We start from the raw sequence: 20734 nt of genomic DNA on the forward strand, positions 1-20734 counted from the left end.
GACAGGCGAGTTTGTAGCAACTTACAATGACATTTTTGATTGGCGGTCGGGCCATTTGTGGTTGTGTTTGTGGACCAAAGCCTGTATTTTTAGCCAAAACATAATCTTCTCCTAACTAATTGTTATTTCTGCTTAAACCAAATCAGATCTTAAGCATAACTTTATGACAAAAGAAAAAAATTAAAATGTAACCTATAGAAATGTAAAGTTGTAACATAAACAAACTTAAAGCCTTAACTTTCCCGTAGTTTCTTAGAAATTTACATTACAAACATTTATTCTGGTGATTGAGCGGCTTTGTGTGATAACATTTGAAGGATCATTGCAAAAAATGTGGGGACATCAGCCAATATATTTTTAACTGCCTAATATCAGTAGTGGCATCAACCTGAAAAAATGTGTATTTGTTCTGCTCTACTATAATATTCTCTAAACTGTATTCTATAAATGTCAATTTTATACTATATTGTTACTTTACATTATATATAGTGTCACCATTATGAGGAAATGAACCTTTACTGACCACACCTCATTCAGCTGATGATAATTCTGCAGTCCTAATATAAAGTTGCCATACAGAAGCCATATCAGGAGGATGTTAGAGGAGGAGGGTGTTCCCATTCTGCCATCCCCCTCTTCTATATGTAACCAAAACCATGATCAACGGGTAAGGATTAGGGTATGTTTGATTTTGAAATAGTGTCAGGAATGTTATTTTAATCAATTAAGTGCTTAATGGATTTGATAAATAGCAGCAAGGACTATTTTAAGCTCTGAGTTTTTCTGACAGTGAAACTACAAAAATGAATCTTGACATCCTTGACCATAGCTGATGTTATTTTTGCTCTTACGGATCTGATGATGTATAACCCTCAGTGTGAAATGTATGTGGGAGCTGGTGGTGTGGAATGTGCCATGTCCCGGTCACAGTGTTCCCTCCTCTCTACCGGTCACTCAGCAAGAGAGTTCCTGTGGGCAGAGTGAGAGAGCATCACACTCTGCCCACACATTTGTCCTCTCAAAACCACAGTCATCTTCATTTGCACAAAACAAGAAAAAAAGCTGAAGTCAGGCAGTGAATCTGTGGCTGTTTGAACAAGTTTTATTTGTAAAGTGTAATACAAACGGTTCAGACAGAGTGAGACAGAGCTGATGATGGAGTTCTAACACCTAAATACAAGAAGAAGATAGAGTTTAGTAACAACACGGTAGGCTAGTCTTTGGAATGTAAAATGTGATGTCAGCACTAGTCTTGTTGATAAAATTCTGAATCGTGTGTCCTCCAGATAATGTCTACCGGACACATTAGCACACCTCCAGGCAGTAACAGTACCTCTCCTTGTGCTTAAATGTGTCTCCCTTTGGAGAGAAAGCCATGCACTATTCATGAGGATAAGGCTGAATCTTGGTGTATTATTCAGTGGGGAGGTCCTTGTGCGAGACCTCTATAAACTCCAGGTGGATACTTTCTATACACTACCAATTGTCCATATTCAGGATTTTAGAGAAGAGGAGTTTGGTGTAGATCAGCCAGTTCAACAATCAACAAAACCATAGCCACAGAAGAAATGCTCAGAAAAACTTTGTGACACAGTGGGTGATTAAAGTAGCTTATTCATTATGTTCATAACTGCATTTGAAGTCTTACTAAAACTACAGAACTCTTATCAGCGGTCCCAACTAGGCACCTCTTTTTTAATCGGGGTCCCATACCAAAAAGGTTGAGATCTACTGTCATAAAATGTCTTTTTGTATAGATTATCGTATTTTAGTGTAAAAACTTCAAACTAGCTATGGCTCTCAGATAAATGCAGTGTGGTAAAAAGTGTAATATATCTCCCTGCATTGTAGAGTACAAATAGAGTGCAAGCATGAAGTAGCAGAAGATTGGAATACTCATACAAAATGATGAGTACTTTGTATGATCTGCCTGTAGCAATGAAAATATCTTTAATTATCTTTAATTGCACTTCTTTTGGCTTCCTGACGAGGGCAGCAAAACACCTTAAGATCTGCCAGAACACAGTGGAGAGACTTAAGAGCTCAGCAACAGGTCTGTGCTGATCTCCTCCTTGATGTGTAATCCTCCAGCATTTGCATAAATATCTGGTGTAGAGATTGTATCACTCTTGTGTCTTCTCCTGGCTCCAGGGGGTTTTGTCTATGACTAGGTTTTTGCAGTTTGATTAGTTTAGCTAAAGAAGTATATCACACAATAGTAAAGTACTTTACTACTACACTGGTATACCTATGGACAGTGTGATTTATTGTACATCAACTACCAGACTGGGATTGTCTATGTCTAAGATTAAACAGACATGAATCTGTGTGTGAAGAAAGAAAAAAAAATGTAAGAAGAGGGCTGCAACTAATGACTATTTTAATTACGTTTTATGCTGCAGTATATTTTCTCAATTGATACATCAATTATTTAAACATAATTAATATGCCAATTACAAGTACCCAAATTGGCATTTCCAAATTGTTTTTGTCCAACCGACTGACCAAAACCTATCTATGAAAATACTTAATTTTCTGTAATATATAACAATGAATATTGGCACATTTGTGAAGCTAAAATGAGCAAATGTTTTGCTCAGAAAGCTACAATTAATTGAATGATTATAATGATTGATTGATGTGCAAAATTGACATTTTTCCACTCATTGATTATTGACTGTAGGCTTGAGACTCGAGTGACTAAAGTCTGATCCAATGATTTGATTTTATTTGATTTGCTCCTAGTGTGCAGTGTGTGTGTGTGTGTGTGTGTGTGTGTGTGTGTGTGTGTGTGTGTGTGTATACTTACAATACTTACAAGAATATTGAAAACTAACCCTTCATTCCTCATATAGGGATCAGTATTGTTTCCTGCTGTCCACCACGACCTCAGAAACTCTAGCTAATGGTTTCCTTTCCTTCAATCATGCAGCTTAACACCTGCAGTCAACGCAAATCATTTCTGCCGTGCTCACTTTAATTGTAGCTAAAATGTAAGTAATTCATGTCTGTGTAATTTGTTCAGTTAACTGGCTCACATGCTTGGTCCTCTGCTGCTGTACATTGGTTTTATTATTAGTCATATAGTCAGAGTCTTTTCTTCTCCACCAGAGAGCACAGTTTCCTCAGAAAGCAAACATTCTCTTTGAATCCTTAGACATTTGAAGTTATGACACCAATAGTTTTCAGTGCAGCACACCTTTCCTCACCAAAATGTAAATAACACTAGTCTTTAATGACAGGTTTAGTGGCCTAATGATATCCTTAATAATCCAAGACTTTTATTACTGTATTTAAAGGATTGCTTTAACATGGATCAAGGGGTCCTGCAGCCTTAAACAGGATAATCATGCGTAAAAGATGGATTGACTGATGGTAATATATCCCAAAAATCAGCTGGGTTTGAGTCCCTGCACAGTTTTAATTAAAAAAAAAAAAAAACTGAACATGTTAATTGTTAATGAAATAAATTGTTATTTGAAGTCTTATGTCAGATTTAAGGACAGCCACCTAAATACATTTTAGTCAGTATTCAATGAACTGATGCATCAACAAATAAGTATGCATACTAAATACAAAAATATTCCTATGAAATAAATCCTGAAGTAAATAAATGGGGTAAGAAATATATAGTTAAACTCAAATGTAAATATGTAAAAGAGTTAAACCAGTTAAGAAAATCTTTTCCACAATAGTGGACTTGTTTATGATAATACTTTTACAAAGCATGTAAGCATACATAACTATGAGCTGAGTAAATTCCAATAAAAACTGACACCTTGAATGAATACTGACACCATGATAGGCTGTCTAAGAGGTCTAGTTGCCTCCACACATTATGCTGTAAGTAATTCATGGTTTGTCACAGTTCATGCAGTTCAGTTCTACTGAAAGTCTACCCATTCATATTCAGCAGTACTATTAATTAAATAAACAAATAAACTAGAGGAAAGTAAAATTAGAAGATTTTGAATTTGATGACAACAACACCCTGCTGAATGACCCTCTGTGACATGAAAGCCATTACAGGTCTTCGAGAGTAGCACATCCATAAGCCTCAAATCTCTTTAATACAACACCTATTACGAAAGTGCTGAGCTCTTTACCAGCAGCTAAGATGGTCCAACACTCAGCAACACCACTGCCTCTGCTCTACATTCAATGAAGTACAGAGAACTGACTGGTTGCCATTCTATTGCTGGTGTCTTTGTAATGAGACTCCTGTGCAAGAGCTTTTTCAACCTATGTTAAGTATTTTTGTGGTGATAGGAGGCCACTATTGTTGCACTGGCACTTATTTTAATTTATTTATATTTGCTTTACTATAGGTTTCAGCACTTTCAGATAAATCCTGTAATACATTACTATGATTTTACAGTACAATTATTGTACTAATGTATGTCTCAAACAGTTTTTGAGTAGAGCTGTGATCACTAGTCCATTTATTTGACTTATAGAAGAAAACAATAGGCAGATTAATTCACAATGAAAATAAGTGTTGTAATTCCAGCTCCACTCAAGAGTAATTTGTCGTCAGGACGTTTGCTATAAGTTTGTTTTGCTATAATGAGTGATTTTGACTTTTAATTGAGTCTAAAATCACAAATTTACCAGATTTTCTTCACAAATTAGAATTAGACTAAAATTATGTCAAATGACTAAGTACACTGACTTAATTACTGTGCATATTTGAGGTATTGCATATTTCTGTTTTTTTTCCCTCCTCTTCTACTGAAGGCAAATACTTTACTTTTTGCTTACTACACTTGCATGATAACTCTAGCTACTACTTACTTTACAGATCACATTCTGCACCAGAGCCAATAAAAAAAAAAGGATTTATTTAATCAGGTGTCGGATAAAAACACTGATTCCAAAAATTCACAAAAATGCTAAATATATAACCCGATAACTGGTAATATAGAATACAATAAATACATATATAAATACATGTAAAATTAACTCTTATACACTTGATACTTGAATGCATTTTCTGCTTTGCATTTACTCAGTACAATTTATACGGGGGACTTTCACTTTTGCTAAATACCGATTTTAACATAATAGATAGTCACCACTAATGATGCTATAGCTTAAATTCACATCTGCCTCCATCTGCTTGTCTGTGTTAATAGAGTTAGGGGCACCTGGAAGAAAGTCAGAAATACGAAGAGAGTTGCAAAGTATACACAGCAAGTTTCACTCTCACTAGTGTTCATATACTTTGGAATAAAAAAAAAAATTCTTGTATACTTATTTTGCATGCGGTTCCGTGTTGTAATAATGCTTTAAAATAAGCAGTTATTGCATATCCCTATGAAAGGCATGAGCAGGTGTAACCTTAATATCTTGATGAGTGATCAGTTATGTTTGCAGTGGTGGCTGGATTAGATATTAACTGTGGCCTAAATCACTTTGTGCTGACGGATTTGGAAAGTGATAATCCAAGGTGTGCCTTTAAAAGCCAGACCTGAGTTCATTAGTAGCAAGGTCCTCTCCATCACTCTCCTCAGCAGCCAGAAGAAACACCACCGAAGGGCTGATCGCAACCGCAAGCTACAACCATGAACGGCACGGAGGGACCGTTTTTTTATGTCCCTATGGTTAATACCACCGGCATTGTACGGAGTCCTTATGAATACCCTCAGTACTACCTTGTCAGCCCAGCAGCTTATGCTGCCCTGGGTGCCTACATGTTCTTCCTCATCCTTATTGGCTTCCCCATCAACTTCCTCACTCTGTATGTCACCATTGAACACAAGAAGCTGCGCACCCCTCTAAACTACATCCTGCTGAACCTTGCGGTGGCTGACCTTTTCATGGTGTTTGGAGGATTCACCACAACGATGTACACCTCTATGCACGGCTACTTCGTCCTTGGACGCCTTGGCTGCAATCTGGAAGGATTCTTTGCTACTCTTGGTGGTGAAATTGCCCTCTGGTCACTGGTTGTTCTGGCTATTGAAAGGTGGGTGGTTGTCTGCAAGCCCATCAGCAACTTCCGTTTCGGGGAGAATCATGCCATCATGGGCTTGGCCTTCACCTGGCTAATGGCCCTGGCTTGTGCCGCCCCCCCTCTCGTCGGCTGGTCTCGTTACATCCCTGAGGGAATGCAGTGCTCATGTGGAATTGACTACTACACACGTGCTGAAGGTTTCAACAATGAGTCCTTTGTCATCTACATGTTCATCTGCCACTTCACGATTCCACTGCTGGTCGTGTTCTTCTGCTATGGCCGTCTGCTCTGTGCTGTCAAGGAGGCTGCTGCTGCCCAGCAGGAGTCTGAGACCACCCAGAGGGCTGAGAGGGAAGTCACCCGCATGGTCATCATGATGGTCGTTGCATTCCTGGTATGTTGGGTTCCCTATGCCGGTGTAGCCTGGTGGATCTTCACACATCAAGGCTCAGAGTTCGGCCCAATCTTCATGACCCTCCCGGCCTTCTTTGCCAAGAGCTCATCCATCTACAATCCAATGATCTACATCTGCTTGAACAAGCAGTTCCGCCACTGCATGATCACCACCTTGTGCTGCGGGAAGAATCCCTTTGAAGAGGAGGAGGGAGCATCTACTGCCTCCAAGACCGAGGCCTCCTCTGTCTCCTCCAGCTCTGTATCTCCTGCATAAAAAGGGCCGTCAACACAGGCTCCATGATCCATTATCCAAGAAGAAGATTTCTGCTCCCCCCGGGAAACGACTGAAGGCTAATGTCTACAGAAATAACTTCCTTTTTGTATTTTTACAAATGAGTTGGTTCAACCTAAAGACAGTTGCAGGAAAGGTCAGGCCATTACAGAGTTTTTCCTGTATGTACAGAATATCCAACTTAACTATCTGAGATTTTTTTTTTCCAAAGAGGAAAGGGAAGAAATGTTAATCTTTTACAGTTGGATCCTATATGATACTGGCTTATTTTTGAATGTAGAGGCATGTAATCAAGGCAACGTAAAATAAAACGCACTTTGCAAATGAATCATCCTGTTTATGTGTTACTTACAATTTGGTGGCAAAGTTCATATGACTGTAGTATATTTAATCAAATGAATAAATGTGAATGACCTATTCAGAATGCATTTATGTCTTGAGTCAATTTCTACTTATCCATTATTTAAGTGACTGCTACTCTTTTGCTTCAGTACTTGATGATAAAGTAACTTAATACAAAACAGAAACTTAAGTGTTTGAATTACTTTTGTAGAGGCACCTGTGTTGCTACTTTAATCTCATTTCAATCACAGGTCACCTTGGATTTAGAACTTGGAATACCTGAGGGATTATGACATTATTAATCAGGGATGAATATCCACATGACATAACACTAACTCTATCTGATGACTAATATTAATCACATTAATTAAAGGTTAGCAAAGACAGAGACTTACTGGATAACACAAATTGGTATTACCAAGAGACACCTTGATGCAAAGGTTATGGAGACAATACTCCTCACTTGTGTTTCTTATACCTACAATTTATTCAGTGTTTGTACATTACTTAATTGCTAGGTAGGGGGACTTGAAGCAAAGTATTAGCAGTTATCATTGCTAATTAAGTGCTGCACATCAATTATTAGGTTGTGTTCAGCTGTGTAGTACTACACTGTAGTATGTTGCAAATTATTTCTTAAAAAATCCATATAGGCTTACACCTAACAAATGCAAAGTGTCAACTAGAAGAAATACTGGGACAGCTTGACAACATTTCTTAATAGATTTTAAATAATCTTGTTTTGCAGCTGTTAGAATAATAATAAAAACAACATTTAGAGCAATAGTTTTTTGTTAGATACACTCATTCGGTAATTCTCTATAACTCTACAGACCCACTTAAGAGCTAGGCAGGTTTACTGTAGCTTTTTGTTCTTCAAAGACATTAGGATGAGTATTACCAGTTTAAAAAAATACAGAAAATTAATTGACAATGTGAATTCCTCCTCCTCAGTTCTTGGTTTTGTGGCATGCTGCGCTAGAGAAACACAAATGCCTCAGGATCTCTCCCATAATGACCTTCATTGGTAGCTATAGCAATGGTAGATCTTTTGTGGAATACCGATAAACTCACCAAGCAGTCTGAAGTCAAGCTCAAGATGAAAGCTTAAGGGAAAAACAACATCAGTCACTCACTGCTTTTATTAAACACCAAAAAGAAAAGTGTTTCTTGCTTTGGTTGTATAATTATAATAAGGGTATTTGTAGAATATTGGAAGTGCAAGGTTATTAATTTTTGTTCACACGGACATGATACCATTTGTTTTTTTGTAAATTAACACCAATTATAATGTTACGGTACCTTTGCTGTTGCCAGGAGATACGGGGAGTAATAGTTCAGTGACACAACTATTTTGAAAATAATTGATTTAATAATTCAATAATTTATAGATAAATTAATAGATATGCTTATGAAATAAATAAACATGCCTTTGAATTATATCCTGACATGAATGAATGTGTCATTATGAAATAAATGTCCCCTGAAATGAAATATTTGAAAACTTTGACTCTTTAATATATTTACTTTTTTTTTTTTTTCAGGGTTTACTTCATAGGCATAAGTCTTTATTTGATATGCATATTTATTTGTTGATGTATTTATTAATTAATTGAATATTGACTAAAATTCTGAACTTAGGATGCGAGCAATAGATATTAAATAGTTTGCTAAAGTAGTGGATAAATGGTTGGAAGGCCCATATTTTGCTACAGCATGTGGTAGTTGTATGAATGCAGACTTGATCAAACTAAATTGAACTTTATTTGTAACTTTGGTTAGAAAACCTGAAACAATTAGCTTTAGTCCGAGATGTCGCTCCTGGGTAGATATCAAGAATGCTAACAAAACAACATGGTACATAAAATAAGCACAGTGGAAATGTCAGATAGGTTGGACCACTGTGTCCTACTACATATTTTTAAATGTTACAATTGTGGCTGAAAATGACCACAAAAAATAAACAAGTTTTATTTTCTCAGATCTCTGAATGCAAACTAACCACCACTTGTCTACTTGGAAGTGAATGCTGTGGTAAGCGTGACATCACAATTATGACTCTGTAGCTAGCTCCTTTGGTATGTCTCACAATTAAATAACAGAGTTTGAAATGTATGTAAATTGAACACATTTGGAAAATTAATGTTGGTGTTGATGAGGAGGTACTTGAGTTCATCAGAGTGGGCTGTGGGGGTACATCTTTAGAAAGGTTGCGAATTGCTGCAGGAGAATGTAAATGAATGCCCTTGACAGTTACGCAATTTTCAAGTGTTCATATTCATTAATTTGTTAGTTTTTACTATAGAATTATGTTCTATCAATTAAGATGCATTATGTCAGTGGCATGATCACCAAACTGGCTGCAACTTTCCAGCAGTAGAAAAACAATACATTGATTATTCTTTGTTGTAGTGTGTGGGGTGATATAGTCTAGCTTGTACTACCTTATTCCATTATTTGTTCTGCACCATTAAGTGCAGTACAAACAGGATGAAGTGCTAAGAAGAAAAGGAATGTATTATTGTTGACAGCCCATACTACTAGTTTGCTTTTACAGTGTTTTTATGTTACAATTGTGTATTTGATTAGTGTGTAATTATAAGTCAATTTTCCTCCAGTGACTTTAGTAAGCCTTTAAAGCTGCATATAAAAACATGGTCTTACTATGACTGACACACCAGAGTGATTTGATCAAAACGAATGTACAAAAGCCTCTCCAGAGACATTACTGCAAGAACGGCTGTGCAGAAATATGAAATCCTTTTGAATTTGTATGGAAAACTTTATTTGATAATAAAAATAGCATTCACAGACTTCTTTTGATAGCTACATATACATCGTAATCCATCTCAAGGAAAGAAGCTGGATAAGTCCACATCTACTTGTACTTAGACTAATGTTATGTATAGCTTCATGGGTCAAATAAAGCTATGAACAATGTAGTATTTATATATGCATAGTTTTATAAAAAAGATTGGCCCATATACATGTACTGCTTTTATCAACACAGAGACAGCATTATGTCCGGAGCACATTGCAAGAACTAATGCTTGAAGAACACAGACTGCATACAAGTGCTTTATAATACAAAGGCAGGCTAACCATCGAGAGAGATTCAAACCATCAAACAGTTTCCGATTGACCAAATACAGTCTTTCATTTTTAAAATGTCTTTACATACCTGATCCAGAGTAAATCAACATATTTCCCATAAATCATCAGGTCCATTTCAGAGATATAAACACAATATCACATTCCTCACTGCTGAGGTTTTTCATAAATTTCTCTTTTGTACAAGAAAAAGGCAACATTTTATTCCTTGACAGGTTCCTAATAGTTACATTGGGAAAAATCTTTACAGGTCATGGCCAACTGGTTAACTTCTTAAATGTGTTTTTTTTCTTTTCTTCTTCTTCTTTTTTGTTAATACAGTACCATGGCGACAACAGTGATCAAACAATGCATTTGTTGTGGTTTATCCAATATACTTTTAGTTCTCTAATGAAACAAAAAACAGAGAATACACACAAAAACACATTATAAAGCAGCAGTCAGACTCCAGTGGCGTGACAGCATGGCTCAGCATGGCAGATTGGTCGTCTCCTGTACCGGGACTCTCCATTTATTACCAGCAAAACAAACCACATCAGCTCTTTGTGTCAGGACCGAGGAGGTGGTCAGTGCGCAAATGTGGGAATCATCAACATGAGGACAGGGCTGGCAATTACTGTGGGATTACAGTGCATGTTCCTTAACGATAATTTTCGCTCAGACCTATCAGATAAAGTTGTTAAACTACACTTAGATTTACACATGCAGCTTGCACAGGGATAATTTACACATTTGTTTGTTTTAAAGTTTTTTGGCATATTTAATAAATCATATTTTATGGCAGCTTCAAGCTGGTATTCTGGCATAAAGCAGACTCTGCTGAATTGAAATTTTAATGAGCAAGAAATTTAGATAACTTATTCCCACAACAGAGAATCTACTAGAACAGTAGTTCAAAGTGAGTCATGTTCCTTCACTGCTACATCAGTACACACTGAGGAACAAAGGGCCCGAGTATTCAAGTTATTTTTATGACCCTACTGCAAGGAAGTAGGTAATGACACCGTGGCGAATTTCACATCATTTCATATATTTTTTTTCCATAATTACGGGAGTGTGTGGGTGTATTCAGGCAAATGAGGGTGGACTGCCACACAATTCAAGGATGCAACACAAGTAAGAGTACAGCATGCTTCTCCCAGGTACAGTGTGCACTTTCACCTTGGTCCTTCAAAATTTTATGAAGCTTGCTCAGGATAAGTTGCCAAATTAAAAATAAATAGTGAACAAATGCAAAAAAGTCATATATTATTAATATAATTATCACTCTTCTTTTACCATCAGATCATAAATTTAGATATTTGTCTTAAGTCCAACGTGACTTTCACAGAGAGAACCATCAGTGTCTTGTGCTATAGTTTGTTCAGTAAAGCAATTCAGGAATGGAAAAGACATCTAAAAACAAGTTGAAAACAAGCTTAGTAATTAGAAGTTACCACAACTGGAAGAATGTTTCATACCTCTGAGGGAACAAATATTTAGATTCAGCAATGCCTACAAAAAGCAATATCACTGATTTTATATGCAGGCACATACAATACCTTAACTATAGTACAACAACTTCTGTTATGTTCAAAATAACTATAACAATGACAAAACAACCAGTATGAACTGATAGAAGGATTGTACTCCTGCTGTTTTATGAATCTCTGGATGGGATCAAAAGTAGTTAAGTCAAATAATCAATCAATAAACCAGTCGACCAAATAAAGCACAAGAGTTAGTATCCTCAGAAGTCCAATTCCAGTGTATGGTACATAGTTTGCACAGATAGAGGAGAGAGTGGCGAGGGGGATCTCTGCTCTGCTCTAGATGCTGAGGTCTTTGGGGCTCTCTTTGTACAGCCGTCTTTTGGGCTCAGGGAGCTGGTTTGGGATGTGGCCTACTGCGTTATTGTTATGGCCTGTGTTGTTGTAGGCAGCATTGTTGTGTGCAGCGTTGTTCTTCATCATGCTGTAGTAGTCCTTCAGTCTGGGTGCTGCTGCATAGTTCAGCTCGTCCCGGCTGTAGGTGCTGTCGGGGGAAGAGTCCCGCTCCATTCGGTATCTTCTCTCCGGTGTCCCGTTCATCCGAAATCCTTCCTCCCTCCTCTCTGAGGAAGAGTCTCTCAGGAGGTTGCCGTTCTTTGTGGCTCTATCATATGTACGGCCCCTGGAAAGAGACAAGGAATCCCCGTTGTTGTTGGCGCGCTCGGGGGTTGCGGCCTCCCTGACTCGCCCAGGTGTCTGTGAGTCCTTGAGGAGCCTCCGCTCGTAGAGCTTGCGTTCAGGGGTGACTGAGAGGAACCCTCCATCATCATGCTCCCTCTCAGGCGTACGGTCCCGATGCGCTCGCTCTGCCCGGCGGTCCATCGACTTGGCCCGCCGACGATCAGGAGATGAGGCGCGCTTTCGGGTTGGTGAGCGGTCAAGTGAGCCGCGGCGCTGCTGACGAGACCTCCCGTCCAAAGTAGAACTGCTGCTTGAGAGCTCTCGTCCCCTCAGTTTTTCTGCAGCTGCAGCCTTTTTCCCCGAGCTGTCTTTCCTCAGAGTCTTTAGGAGTTTAGAGATGCCGCTCTCCGACTCGGACTTCTTGACTTTGCGGCCTCGGCTCTTCTTGTTGCCACTGCTACTGTTACTGTCGTCTAGAGACTGCTGATTAGGGGTACTTTGACTGTAATTGTTATTCCAGGTGTGATGATGGTGGGGGTTAAATTGCCGGCCTTGGTAGTCCATCTGATTTGACCCAGCCCTGTCCCTGTTCCTGTCCCTGTCTCGGCCACGCGCAGCCTCCTCCTGGCGTGATGGTTTGTGAAGGTCTGGTGGATAACTGGACTCCAATGAAGTGTGATATCTGCTGTTAGGTGGCAGCGTTCTCACTTCCGGAGTGTTTTGTGCCCCGGGTGTGGGAGGGTGCCCGTCACTGCTGCCGTCTGCAGGGGAGGAGAAAGGAGAAGAAGCTTGTTGACTAGAATCACATTGTCGGATTGAGGTTGAGGAATATTTTTACATCAATAACTTGACATTTACTATGACTTTCCACATTGGTTCATGTGAGGTCTTGCATTGACATGACATAAAGTCAATGCAGAGATTTATCATGCAAACATGTGCTCTGTCATATGCTGTATTTACTTCCCTAAAAGCAGTCAAACTGTGATGTATAACATTAATTTTACATCTGTACACATAAAAAGTGTGTGAAGTGTTGAATCACTTCAACATGTTTCTTTAAAGGGCTGCGGGTTGAGACACAAGGAGATGTCAGCAACAACAGCAGGTGCAAAAACGTCGGCAAGTGTAGGGGCAGGATTATCAGTGACACAGCAGGCACCTAGGAAATCATTCAAAACAAAATAGCGAAGAGGTCAATGTGCATCTTTTGGTAGAACAAACGAAAAACAAGAGTGTTTGGCTGCAGGTCTGCCAAATTAGAGACAGGTTGCTATGGCAGCAGCATGTGATGGAGCAGTGGCATTAAATTAGTCCAAGTAAAAATATCTGGTGTGGGGCTAGTGGAGGGGGAGGGTTTGTACATGTACAGATTCACAGAAGTTAATTAAGCAAAGTTTATTTCAGGCAATGACAAGACAAAGCATGCACACTATGTAAAGTCACCCGCGCGCAAACACACACAAAGTGGGACTCAGGTAGGGATGAGCTGGAAGGAAGGGTGGACAAAACTGAAAGGAAAAATATGACAGGGAGAGTGGATTGGGACAGACTTTTGGCTACAAACCGTGGTCTGATTTTGGCCCATTAGGTAGAAACAGGGCTCTCCCATCTTGTCATTCCTCATCGTACCAACAGCGAGATGAGGAGCCATCATCGCTGGAGAGAGGAGGAAGAGCCCAGCAACAAGAGACAATCAGAGAGAAAGAAGGAGGAATAGAGAGGAAGACAAATAAAACAGACAAGAGGCTGTTTTACAGAGCATCTTAATAGAGAGAAGAAGGGGTGTGTTGCGAGAAACAAGAAAATATCACACTTTATACAGAATCAAAAATCCATCGGAGAGGGGAAGGAATAAAATGTCAGAATTAAACCTTACACGAAGCTGAAAATAATACTGAGAGATAGAACAATATGACTCAAAGCGTGATAATCCAACAGCAGAGCATACAGCTCTGGAACATTACATCATCTGTAAAACATCAATGCTACTGATCCTATAGAGTGTAAATCACTAAACAAGCTTTTGTATCAACCATTCATTCATTAATCAGTAACATATGAAAGCTCTACCTTGGACCAAACTATGATAGGTCGTTTTAAATGAATGGATCAGAAGTGCCTTTCTGTTAAATGTTTAGAGTAATAACATTCATGAAAGTGTCCCAGAGAAGCACTAAGTAGATAAGAAGCTTTATTTTAGTGTGCAGTGTATACAGCTGGAACAATAATAAGATTTCAATTGCCGGCAGTAGAAGTGTTATTTACAGGAAGAGGAGAAAAATCACTGCAACATGATAACCTACCATATTCAGGTACAGATCCATCTCCCCGTTTGAGGACGAGCCGCGCCCTACGACCACCGTTCTTGATCAGTTCAATGGCACGTGAATGCTTCATGTTCTTTGTGCTCTCACCATTAATCTCCAGGATCTCATCTCCCACCTAAAAACAGAGAGCATATTATTGTTACCACTGGCTAATGATAGTGTGCAAAGAGGAAATACTGCCTGTCAAGATGCAAAGGAGAGAAAAAGACAAAAATATCTCTCTGTAACCTCAAATATGACTTCTAATGGATTCTTACCCTCATCTTGCCATTTCTGACAGCAGCTCCATCCTCTGCTAGTCTCAAAACATACAGGTCCATGTTGTACTCGCGTCCTCCTCTCAGGCTGAAGCCAAAACCTTTACTGTCACGCTCTAGGTCCACAGAGTAGAACTCAGCATCCTGTGAGACAGAGGACAGATAAAGAGATTCATCAGAGAAGAGCAGTGACAACCCATGGTGAAAACGGGAGTCAAAGGTGAGTCTAGACTTCAGGACTAATCAAGCCATGTCCTACAAAAAACTCACAAAATGTCAATGGCAGTACAATACCCTGGAATGCATGAATAATTAATGCTACATGGGCCTGTGAGCAGGGTACAGATCACTAAGCAAGGGCACCACAAGGGCTGGACTAAGCTCAAACTTAACACACTAATCAAAAGTTCCCTCCCAATAGAACGATGGTCTCTCCCCAAGTCATTTTCTCTGGCACTCACAGGTTCAAAGCCTAATTCATAATCAAACTACTCATTTGAATGCTACAATGTACAGATACCTTTAGAACATCACGTTCAAGCTAAAAAAAAGAGGTCAACCCAAGTAGTGCTGTCACGTACTGGAATTTCTGACTTTGATACAATACCTTGGAAAATATCAATATTCAATACCATGTTTGATACCATAAGAAAAAAAATAACTGCAGCTGTAGCTGTATAACTTCTTTGGGATTAGGGTTTTATGAACCTCATGATGATGTACACTGGACATTTATCCAACTTTTTCCAAGCTACAACCTGGCAAACCCCCCTCTCTCCATCATGCAAGCCTGTGTTGTGATACTCAACTAATTTCAGCACAGAAAACCTGAGTGGAAGGCATTTTTGAAAGCCTCTGTATGTGCAGCTCCCAGTAACTTCTAAAATAATCTCTGGGTTTCAACGTTTTATCCCTCTCCAGTGTACTTTTAGACATCTGCTGTATTTTTACCGTTTCTTGTGTTTTCTGCCTTTAGCTGTGTCAGTATTTGTGTTAAGTTACTACTGGTGAAAACCAAACACTTCCAGATTTTGCATCTGCATGATAAAACCATTTAAAAATCTACGGGGGACTTTTATCGTGAAGACTTTTGTTTATAACAGAATTAGAAGAGCTTTGTTGGTGGCTATTATTTGATAGTACTTAGGAGAGGAAGACTATGTACAGCTGATCCTTTAACTACTCAAGATGTCATTAGTAACAGACACACTTTCAAGTGGATAGTCCTGTTGTAATGGGAATAACAATCACTGGGCTGATGCGCTAAGTCGGACCAAGTCAAGCTGGGCCAGCACATGTGTATGAAAAAGCTTTTGTCGAAAGGTTGAATTAGCTTCAGAAACCTTTTCCTACACACCTCTCCAGTGTTGCATTTTGGGGGATCTGTGTCAGACAATATCTGTGACATTTGGAAATGAACAATCTGACATTTACGCCCACTTAATGTCGTGATTGGCCAAAATTCAGCTTTGCATTCTATTTCTGTCACTTTTCATGTGCAACACTATAAATGCCTTCCAGCTGAGAAAATAAGAAAATGTGTGCCATGTTTTGGCAACCCTGATAGTAAAAAACGGCTTTGTATAGACCTATGATCTGTAGCTTTCCTTTGTTTATTGCTATTGTATGTGTTATGATGTGTGACTAAATGATGATGTAAAACCTAGTTGGTCATCAGCTGTGGAGTGAAAGAAGATCTATTCATACCTGTGAGGTCTGAGTTTGTGTAGGTGGAGGCGGAGGGGCTCCTTTCGACTTTGAGTTATTCCTTCAAAGCACAGAAATCCACATGAATACAAACTGTGTGGTATTAAAGGCATTCATAAAAGGCAGTTGCATTCATACATATTTATAAAATAAATACATCATCACGTACCGGGGCTCTGTGTGAGGTGTATGTGTGGTGGTGATGGTAGCTATCTTCTCTGCATTAGTCAGCAGAGAAGCATTGGAAGATTCTGGAAGGAAAGACAGGAATCATAAATTAGGGAAAAGAAACAACTAAACTAAAATAAAGTGACTGCTTTTGTTAAATGCATTGGCTAACAGCCGTGTTTTTCAAATGACTCCAAGGAGAACAAAATGTTGCTGTCCAGAAGAATCCACTAAACCGCCCACAGGCTACTCTATTCGACCTGATGCTAACTGCCTGTGATGTTGTCATTTGCCATTTGCTCATGGACAACACTGGCCCCAACTGCACGGAAGAGAAAAAGCAGTAAAGAGAAAAAATAACTCATCTGCTTTTTCAGGACAAGACAACTGCCTTTTCTTGTCTGTCTTTAATTCCACTTCATCACCAGCAACACTAACACTACTTTGCACTGGCAGGAGTTCAGTTCTGTCCATGTTTAGCAAGAACATCAGCCTGACTCATTTGTCTCAGGATTCTTTCTCACCCTCCAATCATTACTTGAAGAAATATGACCTCCTCATCGTCAACTCTCCTAACAGTTTTCTGTACTCATACATCTTTCACAGTATGGATGCTATCATTCCCATATTATAAGGCCATGTAATGATTGCTACTATCAGACTTTTCCATATTCAAGCACACACACTTGCCTGTGAGTGAAATGTGTGAGAGTTTGTTCCCAACTTAATTAATGGATAGTGGATCGAGGGTAGTACAGCAGAGCTCTGCTCAGGGATTCCATTGGTTGACCAGTGGTTCAGCCAGTAATAAGCTCCCTTTACAGTGCTTGACATATATAACCAAAATATGGAGCTTTGGGTCTCAAACTGCTTGTACTGCGATATTATGCAGTTCTCATTCCTTTCCTAAACTAAACTGAAGTGATTAACACTAGCAGGAAGCACTTGATTAAATGTAAGCAGTGTTTTTAATCCTTTCAAACTGACAAAATTTTGCACATGGTAAGGGGAAAATAAAAAGAGAAAGAAGACTGTTGTAGTTTCTGGGGGCAACTTCGCCTTACTCCTACATAGTGACTCAATCTCTGATATACCAAGGTTCACACCCTGATGAAAAAAGCTCCTGCCTGTATGGAGAAGCGGTGCCCTTTCCTTCCCACCACATCCATGAATAAGTCACATCATGCTGCATTATGAAACGACCATGTGAGGGGCTGTGAGCCAAAAGCCTTACCATCACCCGGTATGATCCTGAGCGAGACGGTGTTCCCAGCTTCCTTGATCAGGTTGACGATGTCCGAATGTGACTTGTTGGTGATGGAGCAGCAGTTAACAGCCAATATTCGGTCCCCTACTTTCAGCTTCCCGCAGCGGTCCGCCGGGCTGCCCTCGATGATGCGTCCTATTTTGTGGGGCATGGCCACACAAGCATTTCCGGCTTTTGCATTTACATACATGTTTGTTGTGTTGTGGGTGTTAGAAATGATGCATGGTGATGATTTGATTGTGTTGATTGGATATGTTGATTTAGATTTTATTTAAAAAAATAAAAAAGTGGAAAGCCAGGAAGGAAACAGAGAAAGAGATGAAAAGAAAGGTTAATTATCAAAATCATCACATCCCAATCCACCAAAATTGAATGTTCATCCCAAGCTAACGTGTAGCAGTTAGTATGCCAAATATTACAGTAGATAATGTTAAAACCAATGTATGCAAAATGGCCTCTGCCACCTATTTCATTTTATCTTTCTAATAAATAGACTGTTGATATGCCACTGGTCAGAGCCTAAAGTAGTTAAATGCTTAACAGCCACTGTTACAGGATCCCTACACTGGTCACACTACACTGGTCACAGGATCATGACTACACCTCCCTGCCAAGGATCAGTGAGTACACAATTGTTGCTGCACTGTAAGATATTCACGTAATTGAGCTGTGGGATCTTGACCGGTTCCTACAGAAAAGTCGTCCATAGTCATAGTCAAAGCAATAGTCATGTGGTCATTGCACTGCAAGCAACACGAGCTGCACCTGAGTGACAGTGTTCCACACTGCACATCTTGTTTACACAGAAGCTTTGAACACACCCAGGGGACCTCCTCCGGTTCTCCTCCCCCTCCCCCTGTCGCACTCCCTTTTTCTCTGCTCCTCCCTATGCTCCCCCTTCCATCCAGTATTTTTGCATCATCCATATTTATTACATCACCTTCTTTGCAGCTACCCTCCCAATGTCGTGACTAAAGGATGCACTTGTCACTCTATCTGAATAATGAGATGTGGGACATGACAGGGTGTGGCATATGCGCAGGATTTAATAGCCATTCTACTAAGCACAGCACCAACCCCAGGTCACAGTGGTAGGGGATGAGAGGGGGGATGGGCAGTGCTGGACTGGAGATAAAAATTAGTATCCATGATGTTTTGGAGATTGCATGAGCTGAAGCAGCTTTGTTCTTCCCAGGAGTGACAAACATCCAGCACTCCTGGAAGAATGCTCAGGGTATATTTCTTTTTTTTTTAGTAACACACATCCCTCTGTCACATTTCACCTCATGTCCCACATAGTTGGAATCCATTAGGAGAGTGAGCACAGGAAGCTACAGCATGATCCCAGATCAGCGCATGAAGGCACAAAGTCCATTCATCTTGATGTCCCAAGAGGAATAGTGATGCGATAGAACAGGCAGGCACAGCAAGGCAGAAGCAAAAACAGGAACATCAAAAGACTAGAAGATGCGTAGACAAGGTTGTTGTCGACTAGCACTGTCACCGATGTCACTATAAATAACACGTTAATTCTTGCATCACATTTTGCAGAGCAACACCATTAGCCCCTGGGATCAATGAAATTTTCCCTGGGCAGTCAGTGTGGCTAACGTCTCATCCATTCTTGTGTTTTTCCTGTGACACACCACAGTACATCATCATAATGGCTCAGTATACAAGAGACCTTGGCGTGACATTGGTGTTGGCAATTCATCAGTTGGAGGTTAATACCAAGTTTGTTCGAGGAGGACATCTACAATTCCTCATCAATGCCTGGGCAACCTTAATAAATGCGATTAGGCTGTTTTGCAGTGATACGTAAATGGTATAGACAGCTATGGAGTGTGCTGAGTGGACTTCAATTACATGCTGAATGAATTGGCGAGGGCAGCTGTGAGGCATGAATCTATGATGATGGTGCTGGTGATAAAGTCGGAGCAAGCCTGATCCAGCCTGAGTGCGAGTTGCACATGAAGTGATTTCTTTATCAGGAAAATGCTTAAAAAGAATGACATTTAGTTTAATCTAAAAACACTTAACACTATTAAAAAGTCTTCTATTTAATTTATGAAAGTCAAGTCGTAATTGAGTTTTAAAAGTGTTGGTGTCAGGAGACACCTATACATTTAAAGTGGGGTTGTTTCCACAGTATCTTGAGATGCAGAATGCTGTTCAGTCTTTTTGTGGGGTTTCAGCTAGCAAAATCAAGCCTCCATTAAGTAAAATATAATTATTAGAAATGTTGTTTGATACTATTGGAATGTATTACAAAAAAACAATATGATAATTCCTGGCCATATCATCTCTACTGGTTTTCCACCGTATTTTCACACTTTGGACAGTACAGTTGTGAAACAGGTGTCAAGTTCAATCTGTTTGGCACTAAAAAGGTCTTAAAAGCTTGGCGCACCCTACAGAGACGCTATGAAAGTTTAATAGTTTTACTGTCAGTGCCGTCTATTAACCTTTGAAGAATACTGCTTTGAAATCCAAGTATTGCTCTGTTTTGGAAGTTGTTTGTGCTCCTGCTCACAGTCAGAGAGTAAATTCAACAGAAAAAATAATGATCTTCAGAAAAACGTTTCTAACTTTAGACGAAGATTACAATTGCCCAAACGATCCAACTGTTGAGTCTGATTAAAATCTAAATTGACCCACTTTAAAGTCAAACGGCTTGGTAAACAGAGTAAATTCAGATGTCAAACAGAGTAGAAGTCCCTGTCAGTCTTAACTAGCTCCGGCTCAGTCAGCTTACTTA

General features: G+C 39.4%; 2 protein-coding genes across 37 annotated transcripts in view; one reads left to right on the forward strand and one right to left on the reverse strand.

The window, feature by feature from the left end:
• Positions 1-20734, forward strand: part of LOC119022591 (rhodopsin) — a 71925-nt gene that overhangs the window by 10325 nt on the left and 40866 nt on the right. For 5 of the 23 annotated variants that reach the window (XR_005075985.1, XR_005075981.1, XR_005075984.1 and 2 more), the window contains exon 3: positions 14955-15054. The exons of 15 other annotated variants lie outside the window; for them this stretch is intronic. Coding sequence is in view for 1 of the 8 variants with exons in the window: in XM_037103630.1 (XP_036959525.1) it covers positions 5565-6626 (1062 nt within the window). In the remaining 7 variants the exon portion in view is untranslated. Of the gene's footprint in view, positions 1-5513; positions 6967-14954; positions 15055-17807; positions 17937-19275; positions 20713-20734 lie in introns of those variants that run through there. 3 more of the 23 variants (XR_005075999.1, XR_005076000.1, XM_037103630.1) reach the window with 3 other exon arrangements.
• The window catches only part of LOC119022586 (membrane-associated guanylate kinase, WW and PDZ domain-containing protein 1-like), a 101193-nt gene continuing 90208 nt past the window's right edge, over positions 9750-20734 (reverse strand). For 10 of the 14 annotated variants that reach the window (XM_037103616.1, XM_037103615.1, XM_037103614.1 and 7 more), the window contains 6 exons: positions 17944-18147; positions 16711-16792; positions 16542-16602; positions 14835-14978; positions 14554-14692; positions 9750-13008 (listed from right to left, as the gene is read on the reverse strand). In XM_037103616.1, the coding sequence (XP_036959511.1) occupies positions 11906-13008; positions 14554-14692; positions 14835-14978; positions 16542-16602; positions 16711-16792; positions 17944-18147 (1733 nt within the window). In that variant the 3' untranslated portion in view covers positions 9750-11905. Of the gene's footprint in view, positions 13009-13814; positions 13907-14553; positions 14693-14834; positions 14979-16541; positions 16603-16710; positions 16793-17943; positions 18148-20734 lie in introns of all 14 variants that reach the window. The other 4 variants (XM_037103619.1, XM_037103618.1, XM_037103620.1 and 1 more) reach the window with 2 other exon arrangements.

The sequence above is a fragment of the Acanthopagrus latus genome, chromosome 7, assembly GCF_904848185.1.
Source record: "Acanthopagrus latus isolate v.2019 chromosome 7, fAcaLat1.1, whole genome shotgun sequence".
Classification (NCBI taxonomy): Eukaryota; Metazoa; Chordata; class Actinopteri; order Spariformes; family Sparidae; genus Acanthopagrus; species Acanthopagrus latus.